The 22,911-nt window shown below is 42.3% G+C and overlaps 1 protein-coding gene across 1 annotated transcript; it reads left to right on the top strand.

Annotated features, from left to right (window-relative positions):
* The first annotated feature begins 7,529 nt into the window (after positions 1 to 7,529).
* LOC140459983 (probable G-protein coupled receptor 139) lies at positions 7,530 to 9,773 on the top strand. The gene is made up of 2 exons (XM_072554399.1): positions 7,530 to 7,599; positions 8,872 to 9,773. The coding sequence occupies exons 1-2, from the start codon at positions 7,530 to 7,532 to the stop codon at positions 9,771 to 9,773; spliced, it is 972 nt and encodes a 323-aa protein (XP_072410500.1).
* The last annotated feature ends 13,138 nt before the right edge of the window (positions 9,774 to 22,911 follow it).

Raw genomic sequence — 22,911 nt, 5'->3', positions numbered from 1 at the left:
TTATGAACTGAGTGCCAGCCTGTGTAGTGAGTAGGTATTCACTTTAATTGACTTAAAATCTCAATGTTACACTCAGAACAGGTTTTAGCATAGGTTTAAGGGGAAAACAAACAAGAAGCATCAACACTTAAACCTGGAAAGAACAGAAATGATGGCAGTCACAACAGATCACACATCATCAGTTTTTGGAGAAGTCTGAGATGAAATTCCTTTAGAATGGGCACCTCCCACCACGAGCACTAAACCCTAGTCCAGAGAGGGAGAGCAATGAGACTTCGTCAGATTACTTATTGGAACAGTCGGATTGTCCCGACATGAAGCTCGGACTGCATTCTCCACAGTTCAGAAGAATCTTGTTAAAACTTAGACATCTTTCTGAGTTAAATTTGAACAGCAGTCAGAAAGGACTGTTGCAGAAACTGACTGTTTAAATTTCTGAGAATGTGTGTCCGTCGTGTAAATTACCCATGTTCAACATAACTTTCTCATTTTGTAATCCGAGCCTTAATTGCAAGACCGAATGAAGCCACCAGGTTTAAGGTTTAGTTTTCCTGATCAGATATTTCACCTGGGTCACACTGAGGTGTTCAGTATTAAATCATCAGCAGAAATGTTGAATTAACATGAGGTCGGGGCGAGGCAAGGAGTTATAAGAAAGTAATTCTGGGAACGATCGAGTAGTGAATATTGCTTTTGGATTCTCCCAGCACCATCGCTCCACATTCTTTGCTCAGCACACAAGACTAAATAAAAAAACAGACTGTGTACCCAGCTAATTAGCGGGCGGACAGGAAGGGCTGCAGTGATCACTGACAGAAAATGTCCCCACCATCAGCCCCACACCACCCCTTGGCCTTTGAGCGAACATGGGAGGTGATTACAGAGCTGGTGAAGTGACGTAAAATTATTGGCTACCTCTTCAAACCTGTCTCAAGTACAGAGATCTTGAATTATCTCGGCCTATCAAACACCTCATGGACACTGCAGCTCGCAAATCGACTCCATCCATCTGAAGAACTTCAGTCCAGGTCACGATACAGACTTCCAGAGTAATCTTCCCTTTCCCATAATCAAACGACCAGATCCAAACACGGGATCGCTGGTAAACATCTTCGTTTGATCCTCTGTGTCTGTTTACCCTGTGAGTATCGATCACAGAAACCAACTTTGCGTGAAATTAAAACTTCAATGCTGTCGATTTCGCCCGCATTCCAGCAGAGTCTGCAATTTTAACCATGTTGTGTGCATCAGTTCTAATGTCCACTCACTTCTCTTTGTATAAATTCCAGGGTATTTCAGTCAGTCCGTGACACAGAGCCTAGTAGTGGCGAATAGGATGGAGTGCCAGTCTCTCACCATCAACTGTGTTTTTAAAAGTCGGAATACTTATCATTATTTTGAGAGTGAACAATTCTTTAGTCAAACGCGGGCAGCGACGGAATGGGAGCGGATCACAAGCGGTGGGAGATGTGTTGTGTCCACGAATAAAGTAAAAAATACATTTTCGTTGTAAATTTGCGATATCAGAGCTGAAGACACCGCCACCGATTACTGTAAAGCTCGATACTGGTCCGGCATACACATTGATGGGCCTCAGCTTCCCATCGCTCCAAGACTCTGACTGGAGATTATTGCAGAAAGAAATTGAAAACGGAGGCAATCTATCCAGAAATTCCCACATTTCTGCCTCGCAGCTTTTCCACAAAGTCTGGATAATTGTAAAACAAATTCTGTGTTTCACAGATGCCAATTGTGTTCGATTGGTGATACTTCTGTCAAGACTAGTGTGGGTGAATGGAAGTTAGGAATGACTGATCACAGTTAAAGGATACTGACGTGAGTGGATATCCTGTTCTAACAACTGGAATTGGGAAATTCAGTTAAGCTGTAATGTCCCAAATCTCAACTAGTCTTGGGAAACTTTACACAGAATTATAGCACTGTGCCAATTTGGAAGAAAGCACAGTGAAAGGAGCCCGAACATATACCTCTGCACAATTAAAATATAAATTCTCCAGCACCAATAGCAATTGTCAGCTTGAAGTTCACTTAGCTGTAATGTCGGCCAATACCTTTAGACTCACTCGCAATTATTTCTTTTTTCGATTCTTCTCATCTGATATGATGTGAACATCCACCTTCTTAATTCCAGCGCCATTTCACAGAAGATCAGGTAGCCTGAGGCAAAGGAAACTTGACCACAGAGAATATTGCACATTTATCTAAATCTCGTGAAAAATAATGTTTGCTCAAGCACCGTGTTAGTGATTTTTCGATCATTTGAGGTACCACTGGTGCTTGTACATTGGAGGCTGAGAGGAGCATGATTGTGTCATTATGATTAAGTAGATTGATAAATAACGACCGTGACTGTCACAGCTGGTAAGTGACTCTGCATTCCATCTTGCTCTGGTTTATGTTGCTGAACGATCGATTTATTGTTATTCTCAAAGTAACTAAAGCAAATATTTTAGAAGGAACGGATTCTGTTCAAGTGTCCGAGTTGAGAGCAGAATATTCCAGTCAGGTCCTGGTTTCCACAGGCAAAAGAATGAATGACACCTGGCCCGAGGTCGGTGGTTTCACTGCACCTCTGGTCTAACAGGTCAATCGAGGGTCACCATCAATATGGCGAACAGTTGCTTAAATGAATGAAGAGTGCCGACCGTCTGGACTCCATTCTCGGAGTTACCTGTGATCGATGTTGCTCCTTCTGTTGCTTAGGTCACAAGAGAAGACTCATTGAGCTTTGTACCAGGCAGAAATTCAATCCCGAATTCCAAAAGTTCAACAAAAAACACTTGGCCCACCAGAAAATCGGAAAGATTGCTCAGCGAATCTCAGGTGTAAGAGATCTGGGTGTAAGTCAAGATGGAGAAGTATATTTGCGGAATCGTTGTCAGGAATGATCGACTTGCTGTTTATTTTCAGTTCATTTCATAAGTGCATTCATTTAACCAATCAAGTTCCCATTTTTCTAGCCTCAGGAATGCATGTGAAACGAGAAAGAATGTTTGCTTATTTAATTTGGGTTTTTGAGACACTGGTCTGCTGTAAACCAAATCTTAGACAAGGAATCAAGCGGGCTAAATGTGTTATGAAACAGCTTTAGCAAGCAGAATTAAGGAGAATTCCAAGGCATTTTATTCTTATATAAGAAGCAAGCGAGTAACTAGGGAAAGGATTAGTCCACTAAAGGATAATGAAGGAAGGCTGTGTGCCGAACCTGAGAGAATGGGTGAGATTCTGAATGGTTACTTTGCATCAGTGTTCAATGAGGAGAGAAACATGATGAGTCTTGAGATTAGAGATAAAAGTTTTATTAGTCTGGATCACGTTGGCATAAGCAGGGAAGATGTGTTGGGTCGGATAGAAGTTATCAAAGTAGGCAAATCCCTCGGACCAGATGGGATCTATCGCATTTTGCTGAGGGAGGCGAGAGAGAAAATAGCTGGGGCCCTGACAGATATCTTTGTGGCATCTTGAAATACAGGTGAGGTGCTGGAGGACTGGAAGGTTGATCATGCTGTCCCCTTGTACAAGAAGGGTAGTTGGGATATTCTGGGTAACTACAGACCAATGAGCCTGACGTCGGTGGTGGGAAAGTTGCTGTCGAGGATCTTGAGGGATAGGAGCTATTTATATTTAGAAAAGAATGGGCTAATCAGTGACAGGCAACAGGGGTTTGTGCAGGGAGATCGTGCATTACCAAATTAATAGAGTTCTTCGAGGAAGTGACCAAGTTGATGCATGAACGAACGGCTGTTAATGTCATATACATGGACTTTATTAAGGCGTTTGATAAGGTTCCCCACGGTAGACTATTAGTGAAAGTGAAGTCACATGGTGTGCAGGTGCTCTAGCTAGGTGAATAAAGAACCGGTTGAGCAACAGGAGACAGAGAGTAGTAGTTGAAGGGAGTTTCTCGAAATGTAGAAAGGTGACCAGTGGTGTTCCACAGGGGTCAGTGTTGTGGCCACTGTTGTTTGTGGTGTACATAAATGATCTGGAAGAGGGCACTGTTTGTATGATCAGCAAACTTGCATAAGACACGAAGATTTCAGAAGTAGCAGAAAGCATAAGGGACTGTCAGAGAATACAGGAGGAAACAGATAGGCTGGAGAGTTGGGCGGAAATGTGGCAGATGGTGTTCAATCCAAACAAATCTGAGGTGATGAATTTATGCAAGACTAATTCTCGAGCGAATTCTACAATGAATGGAAGAGCTTTGGGAAAGGTTGATGGGCAGAGAGATCTGGGAGTGCAGGTCCATTGTGCCCTGAAGGTTGCTGCACAGGTGGATAGAGTGGCCAAGAAGGCATATACTCTTGCCTACATTGGACGGGATATTGAGTATAAGAGCTGGGAAGTCATGTTAAAATTGTATAAGATATTGGTTCGGCCGCATTTAGAATACTGTGTACAGTTCTGGTCTCTGCATTACAAAAGAATCTGAAGCGCTTTGGCGAGGGTGCAGAGAAGATTTACGAGGATGTTGCCTGGTATGGAAAGTGCTCGCTATGAAGAGAGGTTAGGTTTATTTTCATTAGAAAAAAAATAGATTGAGGGGGTACCTGATTGAGGATTACAAAATCATGAAGGGTATAGACAGGGCGGATAGAGACAAGCGTTTTCCCAGGCTGAAGGATTCAATAACGAGACGTCACGCGTTCAGGGTGAGAAATGGAAAATTTAAGGGGGTTACACGCGGCAAGTACTTCACAGAAAGGGTGGTGGGATTCAGAAACGCGTTGCCAGCAGAAGTGGTAGAGGCAGACACGGTAGATTAATTTAAGATGCGACTGGACAGATGCATGAGTAGGTGGGGAGCAAAGGGATACAGATTTTCAGGAATTGACCATCAGGTTTAGGCAGTACGTTTAGATCGGCTCAGGATTGGAGGGCGGAAAGGCCTGTTCCTAAGCTGTAAATTTTCTTTGTTCTTGGATTGTTTGTCTTCATAGACTCTTGACCCCTCATCTGACAGCGCAGCAGTTTTCTCACGAGTTCTGCCTGCCAGTTTAGTCTGAAAAAGCATTACCCATAAACTCTGGGACCACTCCATCTGCCTAGCCAATTATTTCAATGGAATAAAGAACGCTTCAACATCATTCTCATCAAAGGGTTTTGACATGTTGATAACACATTTAAACATTACTGGAATCAGTTTCCAAGACATGTTTTGGCATTGTATTGCACATCATAAGAAGAAGATATGTAAAACAAAACTTTACCTCATCACCTCGTTAGTTTATATTTAAACAAGACAGAACATATTAAAATATAACATCAAGAAAATGAACAGAAAAATTCCTATGTTTTGCATTTTCTCCTTTCAACAGAGGATGAATAAGTGATGATGCTGAATGTCATCCTAAATATTCCTGTTCCCTGGTTTCTCGGGGTCCACCCCTACAAATATCTCCTGCCGGTGACACCGTTACTTTAAGCTGTGATTATTCAAGGATCTGTCCATTCACAGTTTACTGGTACTGTCAGTCCCGAGGACACTCTCCCAAATACGCGATTCAAAGACTCACGTCAGGAGAGCAGAATAAAGAAAATGGTGCAGTCATAAGTATATCTGCTTCCATTGATCCTGCAGTGAAAATCGGTTGGTCAATGATCTCACAAAAACAAGCAAATGACTCCTCTGTGTATTATTATTTACTGAGTCGGCGCTCAGCACAGACAGTTGTATGCAGTAGGGAGAGAGATGCACAAAAACCTGAACACGCTCGGAATTACATATGGAGTTCACAGCTCACTGACAGAGCTCTCAGATAACCGATAAATTCGATGTCATTCAGTAAAATGGAGCCAATTGGATGAGCACTGCCTCCACAAAACATCTCTCCATGTATCATACATACTCAGTAACAGAATCTACACAATACACTGCAGAAACATAGAACTTTGGAACATGAATGAGCTTCTTGGACACTATGAACAGATTTTGAATATGACAGAAAAATCTTAAATTATTTGAATTATAGATGCGACTCCATCTTTGTTTGTGAGTTACTAGACCTCATTATTATCTTGCTGATGCCTATCAACCTAAATGCCGTTCTGGCTATGACTCCATTATTACTTCCCCAGGTACTAAATATTACCTTACTCGCTCTATCTCCTTCATCATTTTTTTAATTGGAACTAATGTTTATGCCAGTGTTACACCCTTATAGGATTCACATATTCACAATGTTCTATCTGGCATATGGTGCATCTAAGTACGCTCTGATATGCTCACTGTTTCAGCATACCCTGTTTGTAATGTATGTAGTACGTGCCTCCTTGATGAACATACTGAGAACACAATTATTAAATGCACAAGATTGGTTGTGCAATTGCAATGTTTACGGAATCAGTTTCTGTCTCTGTTGATTTTTTACTTTCTGTCATTCCACAGTTATTTTTAAAACAGTTCATCTATTTATTTCCATGAGACTAGATGGTGGATGAACTAATGTATGTGTTATTGTTTATGCTTAGTTTCACTGCATAACTTCTATCATTTTTGCTGACATTATGTTGCAACCTGTCTCTGTTTGTAATAAGCTATTCCACATCTCTGCTTCTATTAAACCAGGCCCTATCTTAGTTGTTATTTCTCTGCAGCGTGTTGATGGCACTATGTATTCACATGCTATTTATTGGTTTCGATCGTGTGTGAAATCGTTTGGAACCTTGACGTTCGTAATTCTGGATAAAATGATACGCGATTCTTTTCATGTTTCAAGACCTCTGTCCCTCTGAAAACTGTAAATAGTTTCATCTCATTTGCTAATGCACAACGATACGACGCTTTCTGCAATATATTAACCATGCCTGTGTAGTCGATTAACTTGGCACTATACTTTGAAGCAAACTTCCAGTCACTCTTTAACCTGATGTTTCTCTCGTTATATTAAATATTGAAAATGGTCAACTGTTTTTGCAGCAGAAGCGCACGACAGAACCTTCAGCATTTGAACGCCTTCTTGCACTTGTGATTCATCTGATCAAATGAAGAATTTTTCAGATTCGACGTTCCTTAAATTTGCATTTGATGGTCGTCACAATGTTGAGGTCATTTGTTTGTTAAATGTGATTATCCAAACGTTCAACTGAAATTTTATGGAAATATTGAAGAAGTGTTAAAGTATTAGGCACTAAAACTCATATAAGTGAACCCACCGATGAAGTACATTGACGCTTAAAATGAAGAAAAATCTGGGAAATGGCAGAAATGGGAAGATGAAAGAGGCTCAACTAAGTGTTTGCCATCAGAGAATCACTACTGAAAGACTCAACGTCATATTTTGTGAAGTTGTGAGTCTGTCCCCTAAGGGAAATTCAGTTATTCGCCTTGTTGGAAGGCATGAGCAGTGACGTAATCTCTTTGTTCAAAGAAATGTTAGTAAGCTGCGTGCTGTACCTTAATTGCCCCTCTTGCGACTATCACTCTGAATAAATGAGGGGCCATTTGAATATGTCGCAGAGCAACCCTCCACAGCGACAACAAGTCCTGTAGTTTTTGAACGAAGATGCATGAGGCAGTCATTGCCCCCTTCTTTGTCATTTACTATTTAATTCTCGCTGCTGTGGGTGGCCCTGGTAAGTCACTGATTCTCGAAAAAATCGATTACCTTATCGTGTACTTCCAGTTTATTTCTTTTCCTTCCAGGATTCGGTAGAATTTTTCCAATATGCAACTGTTTAATTTTAAGGACCTTCAATGGGTCTCTAATCGAAATAATAAAAATGGAAATAACATCTGTGCTCTGAAATATAATCGTAAATTACTTCCAATGTCATTATAACGAAGGGTATTGTGCTCTTCCATTTTGCATGCTGTGCCCTTATAGAAAAAATGAGACGCTGAACTGAAATTTGTGGTGAATGACAATGTTTGAACATTAAAGTGTAATATTGTCGCAGATTAAGGTCCAGTCCAATTCGGTGAAATGCAATCTCGTTGATTGTAGGATGAATTGTTTATCACAGTGTGTATGGCTTTAATTGCAGTATCTGAATATGAAGTATTATGTCGTAGCATTTAAGGAGATGTTTTGTAATAAAAACGAACATTCAGTAATTTACAGAACTTACACTATGGGCTCTGGAATGATGTAATAGGTATTGAGTTCCCAATGAACGACACCATTGTTTTGTTCAAATGAACGTCCTAAGAAGAGGGCAGAAGCCGAGCTGGTCAGGTGAAAGTTCCATCAATTTGGCTTTTACTCAATATCTCTATAATCAACACAATTCACAATATTAATTTGAGGAAGGAACGGAAGATAGAGTAAGTTAACATGAGATTTCAGACCGATGTATGATGTTAAGGGAATGGCCAACTGCTGGTACTTAAGAAAATTTGAAGCATGCGATTGTAAACGGTGAGACATCACTGTTGAGCAGTCAACGTCGGTCAATATTTATGGATTAAAGGTTGGCCTTTGCTTGATATGAATAACTTCATGGCAACCGCATTATTCTGTTAATCCCGAATTGAACTAGTAGCTCATGGCCTTAACTCAGTGACAGGAGAGCTATGTTTATTCCTGAGCTGATCACACTGGCAGTTGATGTGGAGATGCGGTGTTGGGTTGGAGTGGAGAAAGACAAAACTAACATGACCCCAGGTTATAGCACAACGGGTTTACTTGAAATAAAAAGAATTTGAAGTGCTCTTCCTTAATCAGGTGCATTGACAGATATTTGATGCTGCATGTGTTGAACAACACTTGACAATTACTTCAAAACAGGCAGAGACTCGGGATGGCAAGTTTATGTTCAAAGACTGTTTCATTTAAAAAAATGCATATGTCAACAGCCAGTGCTTTGAGTAATTCATTACTGTCACTCTCTTTTGATTTATCACAGCCAACTTGCTGGCGATCATAATTCTATCTCAAGGAAGGTGCGGTCTCTCCCGATGCACCACCTACTACCTGGTGGCAATCGCAGTGAGTGACTTCCTTGTCATCACCACGGCAGTTATCCTCAATCGAATCAGCCGCATCTATTTTCGGCAAAATGTCTTGTCCACAACTCCTGTGTGCACTCTCAGTGTCGTATTGGTCTATGCTACACTCGATTGTTCGGTCTGGCTGACAGTCGCCTTTACCATCGACCGTTTTGTGGCCATCTCTTATCAGAGACTGAAGACAAGATACTGCACCGAGAAAACTGCATTGCTCGTTATTGGAATGATCTGTGTCCTGAGTTGCATCAAGAACGCTCCTTTCGACCTTGCATTCCAGCCCTTGTTCATTTTGGACGGGGTACCCTGGTTTTGCAGCGTCAAAGCGAACTTCTATACCTGGCCAGTCTGGCAGTTTTATGATTGGTTGTTTCGGATCTTGACCCCTTTTCTCCCATTCTTCCTCATTCTGTTGCTCAACGTCTTTACCATAAGACACATCCTAGCGGCCAACAGAGCCCGCAGGAGGCTCTGTGGTGCTGCTAAGGGACAAGATCCAGAGATGGCTAATCGTCAGAGGTCCATTGCCCTACTTTTTGCCATCTCTTTAAGCTTCCTCCTCATGTGGTCTCCTCTTCTCGTACATTTTATATATGTGCAGATTAAAGATGAGAGTTACTTTAATGGGCTGGATTTCAGTGACCCGTTGTACATCTTTGAAGAGACGACCAATACACTCCAGTTACTTAGTTCTTGCAACAACGTCTTCATCTATGTGGTTTCTCAGAACTTGTTTCGAAAACAGATGAAGAAAATCCTGATATACCCCTTTGTCACGCTCGCCAGATCCTTTAAACGATGAGGGATTTGGAAATCACTTCATTTGATTCTTTCCCATCAAAGTTGCCCAGTGTGCACAGCTCCCTTATGCATCATGAAGCAGCAATTTAATGGACAGAAACAAGATTCGTAACGTTATATAAAGCCCATTCCCCTGCTTAACAGATATCAAATGCAATGCCTGAGGAAATGCACAACTATTGGAAATGATTTACTTCTGGGCAAGAAGCGAAATTCTCATTTAGATCCACCCTCACTTCTCCCAATCTTCATTCTTCTCCTCCAAGGCAGTATTTGTTTATTCATTACTTTCCCATCCTGTTTTCTTCTTTCTTTCATTTTCCCATCTCATCATTCCTTATTCACAGACTTCCTTCCTGCCTTCCTTCATCATTGTCTCCTTGCTTGCCTTTCTTTCCTTTCTTGGAGATATCTTATCTGCCCATCCCATTCTTCACATCACGACAGCCTGCAGAGTAATGAGATCTTCAAGAAGACACATAACCCAGTATATCTGTTTGAACTGTGTCCTTAGGAATGGTGTGTGCTATTTATTGTTTAGTCTACAACTTTTAGGTTTACTCTCCTGTTGATAGACATCGGATTCTTTAACACAGTAACAGCATCATCAGCTCCTTCTGCAGTTCCTGCATCAGAATTGTTTCTTTCTACATCCTTATTCAAATAATCAAATCAAATTCAAATAAATTCTCAAAAATGCAAATTTCTGGAGAAACTCAACACATCTGGTAGCATTTTGGAGGAAAAGCTATTTTGACATTTACAGTCCAGTGAATATCACATTAAACATTCATTTATTTCTATTATATGTTCGTGTTATATGCTTGTGTTTTTTTATTAAGTTTCTTTTTGAGGAAGGCAGAAACTATGCATTTGGCCAAAGTTGTGCTGTTCAATTCATTTGTACATTCACGGTCCCTGATTGCCATTTCACTCTTTTTATGAGTGAATGACCGAATGGTGCAGGTGCACCACCCACTGGGGCATTGGGGTATATTATTATTATCAATATTGACAAACACGGTTTTCAGTACGAGAAATATTGTAGTACTTCAACTTATTTCAGCTGGGTAAGGAAATAACTCAAGGGAGGAATCCACCGTTTCTGACAGGGCTAGTTTATAATACAACTTGAAAAGAAATGTGAAATATATTTCCTCCATTGTTGCCTGTTCAAAGTACTCCCCAAACAAACCAGATCCCAAGTTGTGATATGGTTGAAGTCCGCTGTGTAGCAGAGGATTCCAGACATTTGAAGACACCTATTCCAAAGTCAAACCTTCCCTAAGCTCACATCTTATCTCTGGTGCTTCCATCTCACTATTATGTACCATTAGTAATTTCCTGCGAGTGCAAGGAGAAGAATTGGCTCTCACAGACTTAGAGAGTTACTCTCCCCTACATCAAAGACATCTCAGAAGTGAGTGACAGACTATTCAGACGTTTTGGTGTCATGGTAGCCCACACAAACGAAACATACTAAAACAGCAGCTAATGAACTTGAAAGACACAATACGGACAACAAGCAAAACTAATGTCATTTACAAAATACCTGACAAGACATGTCACAAACACTGCAGTGGACAAACAGGCAGAAAATTAGCCATCAGGACACATGAGCATCAACTAGCCACAAAAATCATGACCCACTCTCACGAGTATCCTTTCATACAGATCGGGAAGAACACCACTTCGGGGGATCAATATATCCATCCTAGTACAAGCCAAACGAGACGTGCAAGAGAATGCCAAGAAGCATAACATTCCAACTGGAAAGCTGTCAACAAACACATTGACTTGGACCCCATTTACTTCATTCTGAGAAGAAAGAACAGGAAATGACATCAACATAGCAAATGGCATCACTGCCGGAAATTACATCATCAACCCACAGAAAACAAAACAAACAAATAGAAAGCGGGTCCCAAACCCCCGTGCTCCAGGTGAGGCTCACTGATTATGTTGCCTAGCATGGTGACGAAACGTCTGAAAACGAATCCTCCAGTTCAGCGTGCAAATTTACATGCAGAATCTCAAAGACTTGATACACACTGAGGTAGTGACTGTGACTAAACTCCAATCCATAATAAGCATTTTCACAAATTCCCAATTTTCTTCCTCTCAAGACTCTTCATTCAATGCTTCACTCCTTCATTTTGTGAGAGTTTATTGTATTCCATGTCAACGTGTGCCCCCATAATATCCACGTACACCAACCCCGATTATTGTCGCCAACAACAAAGTCTTGTGGCCCAACAAACTGTTCTATTCAATATACAGACCCTCAAACCATATTCCCCACATGAGGGTCAGGTACCATGTTGGAAATTACACTTTCCAAAATACGAAGACCAAGAAGTAATGATGTCCAACAACGAGCCTTTTGGTTCACTAGAGTCCTTTCGGGGAAGAAAGCTTTTTTTCCTCACCTGGTCTGACTAATCTGAGATAGACGCCACTTCCGCAGCAATGTGATTCACACTTAATGTTATGCCATCGAAAGCATAATTTAAAGCCAAAATAATTCTACTTCACTGAAATCACTCAATTTCGCTGGGAAGTTCTTTTCAGCACCTTGCAATTGATCAGAGCACGAGTGAAATTGAGGTTAAAGGCCGTCGTCTGCGGGTGATATTTATTAAATTATGATCTCCCAACTCAAAGTGATGCTGATTACACGGGCATAGAGAGAATGTACTGGAAAAATGGAATGAAAGTGAATCACCAATAAAGATATATCAGAGTGTAATAAGAACTGAGTAGTACACAGAGAATGTGATAAATATGAAATGGTAGTCACTATTCCAGCTAAATGCCAGGAGAGGAAATCACACACAGCTGGAGATGCAGACAGACAATAGGGCTCCACGTTATGGCCTAAGTAGGATATGGATAAAGAAAGAATGGATTCGGAAAGTGTAGACCAGCTAACCTCACTGATGGATAAAATCTATGAGGCAAGTCTGAGAGATTCGAGTAATGCGCACTTGCAGAGGTAGTGATTATTTAAGAACAGAGAGCATTGTGTTCTGAAGGGAAACACGTGACTGACCAACTTGATTGAGGTTTTCGAATAGGTGACCAGGAGTGCAGATGAGGACAATGCATTTGACAGACACTACTTATACCTTAGCAAGGCCTTTAACAAGTTCCCTCATGAGAGATTGATAGCAAGGAAAAGAAGCCTGGGGGAGGCAAGGATAAAAGCCCATGGAATATAGAGAAATAGAACTATTTGTTTTCCGAGTCTGGAGAAAAATAAGAAGAATACGCTAATGGTTTGGAGTGAGATTTTTTCTCATCTGACCAGAAACCTGTGTTCAGTTGAGTTCCACTGTGTTGTTGACCTTTTTCTTGTGGTTTATATATTAAAACTTCAGACATTAACGTTGGGCGTGTTGGTCAGTAAGTTCGTGGATGTTATGAAGATCTAAATTTTGATGAATAATGAAGAAGCTCGTCTTCGATTCCAGGAGGAGATCGACGGGTACATCAGGTTAGCTGATCATAGGCAAATTGAATTCACTCCAATAAATATGAAATTATCGATGTAACAGGACAAACAATCAAAGGAACACATGACGATCTATAGAACATTAAGAAGCTCTGCCTACCACAAGGATTTAAGAGTGTATATCCAATGTTCCCTCAAGGTAGTAGGACAGGATACAATTGCAATTGAGAATCTTGACTTCAGTAGATGAATCATCGCGTTTACAGCGGGCAAGTAATGGTGAAACTGTGTAAGATTGTGTTCGATTGCAACTATATTATTGTGTCCAGGTCTGTAATCCAAGTTTGAAGAGAGATTGTCTTGCACCACAGAGGATTGAGAGGAGACTTGCATATGTGAATTGAGTTCAAGTATTTTAGTCATGAAAAGAGCATGGAAAGACTCAGCTTGTTTTCCGTGCAGCAAAGGAGACTGGAGGGGAGGAGTAATTGAGATTTTTAAAATTTTGAGAGGCATAGATAGAATAGACTAAAATGAAAGTTTCCAAATAATGGAGGGCTCAGTGGCTGCTGCACAAATTTAGATAAGGAGCAGGAAGTTCAGGGGAGATAAGAATATGTTTTAGGTCAGCCAGAGCGTTTGGGAATCTGCAATTCACTGTCTTGAGTTTGGTAGAGGTACAAAAAAATGACAATATTTTAGACTTGCTCAGGTGTGGAATTGCGATGCCAAGTCACAGAAGGCAATGGGCAAAGAGTTGAAAGATGAGATTAGATTAATTAAAGTCTACTTATTGATGCTCCAAATGACATTTTCCTCTGCCATAAAAATCTTCCACTCTCCAACACGATAGATAAATGTTTATGTGTCTATGTCTAAATGCCTGTTGATGCACGCTTCTGCGTTTCAGTCCGTTTGTGTATCGGTGTGTGTGGGCGAGTGTGTGTGTGTGTGTGTGTGTGTGTGTGTGTGTGTGTGTCCACACGTGCACACACACCTGTGTTCACGTGTATGTGCGTGGGGTTGTAACCGTGGTTTTGTGGCCTTATTCGTTTTGGTGTCTCTTTGAGTATACATTCATATATGTGTATTTCTCTGCACTGTTGGTCTGTCTGTCTCTGTGTCCGCATTGGTAGAAGTTCAAAACATTGCAAATGTTCATCTGGAGCGTCTACGGATTTGTCTGAAATCATTCTCAGAAGGTGTTGGCAGCAGTGGTGGGAGAGAAATTGTTCGGAGGAATAATAATTCATTCACAATGTTACGGTTTCATTCCTGGTTTCTTCGTCTTTTTATTTTTCATGGCACAGTGCCACCGTCGGCTGGAGTATAATCGACTCGACATTGAAACACGTTGAAGCTCACCAGGAGGACAGCGACACATATCACCATTTAAACTGACAACAGCATCAATTCATCTCCAGGGTCATTTTGTAGGAGGTGCCATTGATGTGGTTCATATTGTATCAATCTCAAATAGGTACAGTGCGTGCAGATGATCACAGTGAGTAACACGGACATTGAGTAGAACGTTGGCCTAAATCACAAAGGGAATGGAGTCTGGAGTTAAATTTCTAGTTGTCCCAGAAGCATTTCGCGAAAATGATTGAACCAAGCTCAATTTAATGTCCTCGCTGTCGGTGCTTGAGGGCTTTGCAGCACACTGTTCTTCGTGTTTGTTTTGGTAATTTCTTGGTCCCCGACTTTATGCGAGACAAATTGTGTTAAACGATAAGAATTAAAATCAATTGGAGAGTTCTGAGAAACATTATTATCTGCAGTTTACTGGAATGAGAACAATTTCAGGTCGTTCCCGCTTCTTGTTCAGACGGCATGAATTGTGGGACAAGGCGCTGAAATCTGATTGGATGCCATCAACTGACGCTGGCAGCCGTGAACCAAAATCGGATCCCATCTAACCTCTCAGGTGTAACATTTTATCGTCAGCGCCCTTTATTCAAATGCGCCGTCAGCTCTGCACTAAAACAATCCACCTTCAGTTGTCTCTGTTCAAAACTACCATTCCCTCTGAAAACATTTCGACTATAATTATTTCCTCATTCTGCTGCGACTCTCTTAACAGGTACATTTTCCACTCTATAATAATTCTCACTTGGCTGCAACACTTACAACTTGTTATTTTATCGTGCTCTCCCTTCATGTCCAATGTGTTCAGTTACATTGATTCTAAAATGTAACGCTAAAAAATGCTTTTCAAATCTAAATTTCTGCAGTTTTGGTTGTGTGTACTGGGTCTTGCACGAGCCAAGTACAGAGACTCAGATTTAAGAAAACTTAGTAAGAGTTCACGTCAGTTATTAGATCTCTGCTAAATCCTATTTCTTTACAACTGTCCTGTCAGGGCCGTGGAGAGTCACCTCCATCCCACCGCATGGTAACCGTTTCAAAGCAGAGGCCGTTGGCGATCGATTTTCTGCATTTCTGTATATTTTGAAACGTGAGGGGGATTTCACCATCAGCGAATTTTTCTCCAGACTCGGAAAACGTTTCAATGAGATCCCTCCTCAAACGTTCTTTTAAATTCCTGCGAGTACAAGGCCAGTCAAAACGATTTAAAATGGAAATGCGACAGAATGGAAAGGTTTTATGTGCACCTTTTTTATCAAACTCTTTCTGAACATAATGTAGCAATATTGGGCAGATCAGAATGGCGGAACAAAATGTGCCCAATAGATAACAACAAAACACAAATTTCGTTCACAATCATTTATTTTAATTTCATTGCTGTTTAATTGGCGGCAGTGGTCCATTTGCTGACCCCTCATACTGTCTATATGCTTCCCTCCAGTGTTTTCTTACACATATAATAGCTTGCTTTCATTTGTTCGTTGTTCATGGTAATGACTCTGCTGCGTATTTTGCTACTTCAAAAAGTAGGAATGCAAAAATGCATCTGAATTCACTTCAACCCAATACAATTATTAGAATTATGAATGCATGAGATCATCACGAATCAGGGGCTGAATCAGGACGCGCCATTGATCAATCGCCTGTCAATGCCTCAGCTCGCTCATTCGCTGACAAGTTGCTCGCTAGTCTGATAGTTCTTGTCCAGGTTCACTCCAATTCTGAGTCTCTGTTGATCTCAGTGTGCAATAATATATGGCAGAGTCTGTCAGCTGTGGTTAAATGAGTTGTAGCAGCACAGTTCGATTAGATTCATTGACTGTCACTGAGAAACGATTCTGTGGAGATTTTCTGCATTGCCACTAAAGCTATTCTCATGTACCAAACACTCAATGGATCCACTTGAATATTGAAGATCCCAGAACAAGGAAGGCAATTATTGCTTGTAACTGTGTAATTATAGAATAATTGATCATCATGTCCTTCATTTACTGACGTTTCCGCCGGTGTCTGTTAAACTGAGTCAGCTCGACAGTGCCCTGTTAAAGAAGAAAGACATATGAAGTTAAAGAATTATATATTACTGTGATTTCTCCCCCGAAACAATCTAACAAAAGCGACACTTACTTGAGAAATAATGTACAAGCACATATAGAAACATATGAAGGACGACATGTTCTACAACGAATTATTTCATGTGCTTTAATGCACTTTTGGTGCCATCTTTGATGTCCTTTATTCCACGTGCGTTGTAAAGCAAAATTAATATACATCTGGTGTTTATCATATGTAACATTTAGTTCACTGTGATGGGCCTGATTCATGAACGATTCAGCAAAATCTTTCAGCTGACGTATGCAATTTATTTTAGAAACGAATTGAGGAAGATTCCAACTTTTTTCTTTTCAGATCAATGCGTGCACATTTCTGTGCTCTGATTAATTGTCATAAAGGCGACATTTGTGAAATGAAGCTATGAACAAATTCTCAACTTATCATCTAACACAGCTGTAGCAGAAACAGTAAACTAAAAATAAACTCCAAAAATGTTTCGAGAGAAATGATGGGAGATTTGAACACAAATTATTTCTTTCTGAAATGATTATTCGTCATAAGTTGAGATGGCATATTGATACTGGTCTCTCTGCTGATTGGTTACTATGCCAGTGACAGAAGGTAACATCCGATCAGGTTGGAAATCCATGGTTTTGCAAAAAACCCAATGAACTCTACTGTTTTACTGCTGCCTTGCTCTTTGTGCGAAATTGTATCACGTGGTGCAGCAGCAGGCCATTGCCTCCTTTTCCAGAGAAAACCCGAGATATGCATCTTCTCGATGAAATGAGGACTGCAGATGCTGGAGATCAAAGTCAAGATTAGTGTGGTGCTGTAAAGCACAGCAGGTCATGCAGCAAAATAAACATTTCGGGCATAAGCCCTTCATTAAGAAAGAGGGTGGGAGCCTCCGGAGTGGTGTGATAAATGGGAGGGGATGGGGCTGAGGAGATGGCACCTAAGAGTACAATCGTTGGATGGAGTGGGGATGAAGGTGATATGTAGGAGAGGAGGGTGGAGCGGATAAGTGTGAAGGAATATTGGCAGGTAGGACAGGTCATGAGGATGGTGAACAGCTGGCAGGTTGGAACTGGGTAAGGTGGGGGAGGGGAAATGAGGAAACTGGTGAAGTCCACAATGATGCCCTGGGGTCGAAGTGTTCCGAGGTGGAAGATGAGGCGTTCTTCCTCCAGGCGTCAAGCAGTATGGGAGTGGCGGTGGAAGAGGCCCAGGATCGGCATGTCCTCGGCAGAGTCGTGGAGGGGCGTTGAAATGTTCGACCATGGGGCAGTGAGGCTGATTGGTGCGAGTGTTCCGGAGATGTTCCCTTCAGTGCTCTGCAAGAAGGTGTCCAGTCTCTCCAATGTAAAGGAAACCACACCGGGAGCAATGGTCAAAGGAAATGACATTGGTGGATGTACATGTGAAACTTTGATGAATGTGAAAGTTTTCTTTGGGGCCTTGGATGGAGGTGAGGGGGCTGTGTGGGCGCAGGTATTGCAATTCCTGTGGTGGCAGGGGAAGATGCCAGGAGGGGAGGGTGCCTTGCTGTGGGGCACTTCCTGATCAGTTAGACACAGAGGCAATGGTCTTTGCGAAAAGTGGACAGGAATGGCGAGGGAAATGTATCCCTGGTTGGGGGGGTCTGCTTGTAGGTAGCGAAAATGTCGACAAATGATGCGGGTAATGCGGAGATTGGTGGAGTGGAATGTGAGGACCGGGGGTTCAGTCCTTGTTGCGGTTTGGGGGTGGGCTTTGAAGGTGGAGGGGCAAAACGTTGATGAGATGCGTTGTAGGGCATCTTTGACCATGTCGGAGGAGAACTTACAGTCTTTAAAGAAGGAGGCCATCTGGTGTGCTCTGTGGTGGAACAGATACAGCGGAAGCAAAGGAATTGGGAACACGAGTTAACATTTTTGCAGGAGGTAGGGTGGTAAAGAGGTGTGATCCAGTTCGCTGTGGGAGTCGATGAGTTTGTAAAAAAATGTCAGTGTTGAATCGATCGTTATTAATGGAGAGATAGAGTTCTAGGAAGGGGAGGGAGGTGTCAGAGATGTTCCAGGTGAATTTAAGATCGGAGTGGAATGTGTTGGTGAAGTTGATGAATTGCTGAATCATCTTGCGGGAGCACGAGGTGGCACTGATGCAGACATCAATGTTGTGGAGGAAGAGGTGGAGAGTGGTGCCAGTGTAACTACTGATGAAGGACTGTTCTACATAAGCAACAAAGAAACAAGCATAGCTGGGGTCCAGGCAGGTATCCATGGCCACCTCTTTCATCTAGAGGAAGTGTGAGAATTCGATTGAGAAATTGCTAAGGGGGAGAGCCAATTCAGCCAAATGAATGAGAGTGTCACTGGAAGGGAACTGGTGGGGACGTCGGGAGAGGAAGAAACGGAGGGCTTGGATGCCTACTCATGGCGGGTGGATGTCCATGGTGACGATGAGGCTTTGGGAGCTGGGAAAATGGAAGTCTTGGAGGAAGTGGAGGGCTTGAGTGGTATCTCGAACATATGTGGGGATTTACTGGACCTGGGGGATAGGACAATATCGAGGTAGGTGGAGATGAGTTCGGTGGGGCAGGAGTAGGCTGAGACGATGGGTCGACTGGGGTGGCAGACCTCCTGAGGTGATGAGGTTGTGTATGATCTGGGAGAGGATGGCTTGAAGATGGGGGGTGAGGTCTTGATCGAGGGAGCAGTAGGAGGAGGTGTCTTTGAGTTGGGGCCTGGCTTCAACGTTGTAGTTGTCAGTGCGCCAAACTACCACTACACCCTCTTTATCAGCTGGTTTGATGGTGAGGTTGGGATTGGAGCAGAGGGAGTCGACAACTGTGCGTTGCGAGGGCGTGAGGTTCGAGTGAGGAAGGGGGTACACAGGTTGACACGGTAAATATCTTGGTGGCAATTTGAAAGGAAGAGATCGAGGGTAGGTAATAGGCCAGTATGGCGTGTCCAGTGGATGGACTGTGTTGGAGGTGAATGAACGGGTCCTTGAAAGGTGGTCGGGCATCCGGATTGAAAGCGTAAGCACAGAGGTGGAGACAGTGGAAGACGTGTTAGACGTCCCAACGAGTATTAAATTCGTTGATGCATGGACAGAGGGGGATGAAGGTAATGGCTTTGTTCTGGAGTGATCGATCATCCTAAGTGAGGGGGAAGTCTGGATGGGTAGTGAAAAGTCGGCAGGGCTCGGAGCTAGGACCTGGTACAGGTGTGGAGCAGGGAGTGGGGTCAGAGACTGTAATTGGAGTGGGAGAGGTGGAGGGGAAATGGTGGTGGGATCATTAGAAGAGGTGATCTTTCCGTCAGTGTTCTGGGGTGCGGGGATGCTGACAGTGGGATCCGTAGGGGGCGTGTCAGCAGTATGCAAGTGAATGGCGTTGGTGAGGGCACAAGTGTTAGCAACGTCGGATGTTGGGGGCGGAAGTCGTGGAATGTGTGACGTCAGCGAAGACGTGAGGGGCGGAAGTGATGTCAAGTGTGGTGTATTTGGAATGTTTGGGGGGCGGAAGTGGCTATAGAAACATCCGCGTTTAGGGCGAAAGTGACGTCATCGATCGCCCTGGGTGGGGTGGCTGTATCTTTCTCGTGGCTGATGGCAGGCAACCATGTCAAGAGGCCGGGTGAAGCTGCTGGAATGCTTCAGGAATGCTGGATATGGAGCTGGGAAATTAAAGGTTTGTTGTACTTACAGTTTTTTTATATATTTGACATGTTGCAGAAAAACTGGTTGTTGAGAGTATGCCTTCTTCTGAGGATATCGTCCAAAAGGGGTCCTTTGCAGTTCTGACAGTGTGGCCCTCAGTAAAGGCACAGCTGACTGTAGAGAGGTTAGGTGGTGCCACATGGTTGCGAGTGTGAAGCCGAGGATCCCGAAGGAGAACCGTTGTTGATAGTTTCAGTCTATACCGGTGTCCTATTCGGATCTAAACTGTGCTGGTTTGAAGGAAGTCCGGTTTCCATGTGGGATCTGTTGGTTCTGGATGCAAGCACTGAGAAGGCAGATGTGGCTGTGGTAGCGTGTCTGTTTCAGGACATGGTTGAACAGCTTCAAGGCAGAGGAAATGACCTGGGGGTTGAAGTAAGAGAGAGACTCACTGAGATCTTTGTAGTGAGAGGATAACTTCTTCAAGGACAGCATCCTTGCAAGAGGATTCGCAGGAAGGTTAAAATCAACCAGGCGATTGTGAGGACTGCAGATGCTGGAGATCAGAGTCAAGATTCGATTGGTGCTGGAAAAGTACTGCAGCTCAGGCAGCATCCGAGGAGCAGGAAAATCGACGTTTTGGCATAAGCTCTTCGTCAGGAATGAGGCTGGAAGCCTTCGGTGTGGAAAGATAGATATGAGGGGGTTGGGGTTGATGAGAAGGTACCTAAGAGTCCAATACGTGGATGGAGGTGAGGATGAAGGTGATAGGTCGGAGAGGCGGGTGGAACAGATAGGTGGGAAGGAAGATTAGCAGGTAGGACAGGTCATGAGGATGATGCTGAGCTGGCAGGTCGGAACTCGGGTAAGGTGGTGGGAGGGGAAATGAGAAAACTGGTAAAGTCCACATTGATGCTCTGGGGTTGAAGTGTTCAAAGCCGGCAGATGAGGTGTCTTCTGTCATTTACAAAGCGTTTCATTTTTAATCAGTGTTGTTACTGTGTAGTCAGAGATTAATTATCGAAAGTTAGATTGTCAACGTAAACACTCCCATCATGCAAAGGAATAATTTGCATAATCTTTCGAAATGTGGAAATTTCTGCAAGTGGCAAACAGCATTGAACAGACGTGTTCTGTTTCCGTTACAGATCTTCGTTGCTGCATATATAAAATGGCGACTTTAGAGGGAAAATTACAGTTAAACTTGTACCTGATGGTTTGAAGTCCACAATAAGTTAGAGAGAACGACAGATTTTGCTTCAAACACGATTTTTTGAAACAAATGGATTTTAATCCAAACCAGTACTCCCTTCAAATACTAGCACGAATTCCAGATGTTTGTTTGATTAACTAAATTCAAGTTACCACGTTGCATGAGCAGAATTCAGATCATGGAATCACATTGTTATTCCAGAACGAGAGAATTTGTGACCTGGTGCACAACATTGATGTTAACGAAGCTGGACTTTAGGCAAAAACGAGTTTGGAGCTTCCTTTTCTCAAAATATTAGTGCAATAGTCTTGCCTGCAAAATCTCTAAATTCACAAGTTGTCACAATATTTTGTTCCATAATTGTGCCTCATTATTCTTGTTATTATTCCTGTCATGAAATACTTCACTACACATATGCATAAAAGCGGAATTTATATCGAGTTCAAATTGAAGCCTTTTTTTCCCATTCTTTGAATTTAAACTTGCAGATACTCTTGTCAATTTATGTCGGTTTAAAGCAAGTTAAATCGCCGAAGAAGCGATGATAATCCGATCTTCATTGCCTTTGAAAAGAAAATACACACAAGAACCTGATTCACACTCTTTCTCACATACTAAAAATTTTGGTGCAAAGGTTTTCATTTTCATTTTGCATCAGAGAGAGAATTGCATTTTGTCCATTGTAACTTATGCAATTCATAGAGCAGTTACTCGTGTTACTGCTGAAATGGGACAATTGAATGAATTGGATTTCCTACACATTTTCCTTAGAGAGACACGATAAAAGGGCATTTGTGTTCAGACACAGTATACAATTGTGATTTAGAGAGCTCTGACGATTGGGAGAGTCAGACAGGTTCTGTGGGGACTACAAATCCATCGATGCAGACCAAGACAGAATATGGAGACAGGGAAACAACCGGAACACGTAATTCTCTCTGAGCAACAGTGATTGGTGTTCTACATTCGTCAGCTCTGAGCGATCAAGCAATCCTGTTTCGTACGAAACACACCTCTTTTTTTACCCTAGGACGAAGTGTGCACCTGATCTGTCTTCACTGTTCCACATCGGATTGGAGTTCTCATCTTATTTCATCGACTCCGTTACTACTGTGCAAATGTTCCTCCCGTACTCCTTACTAATAATATTTGTGGTGCTGCGTGGTAAGTCTATGTTTCAGTGTTCAGTATCTCCTACACGAGTGATGTTCCCTCCAAGACATTTGATATACTTGCCTTTTTGCAGGGAATAATGGCGAAGATGCAGTTTTCCAAGAACCACATGAATTACTGGTCCTGGAGCGAGAGAATATAACATTGAACTGCAGCTACTCGATATCTTCTTTCCAAGCTGCGTTCTGGTACATTCAGTATCCTGTGAATGAACCGAGATATTTCTTG

The sequence above is a fragment of the Chiloscyllium punctatum genome, chromosome 36, assembly GCF_047496795.1.
Source record: "Chiloscyllium punctatum isolate Juve2018m chromosome 36, sChiPun1.3, whole genome shotgun sequence".
Taxonomy (NCBI): Eukaryota; Metazoa; Chordata; class Chondrichthyes; order Orectolobiformes; family Hemiscylliidae; genus Chiloscyllium; species Chiloscyllium punctatum.
Note: the sequence above shows the minus strand (reverse complement) of the source record. Positions and strands in the feature narration are given on the sequence as shown.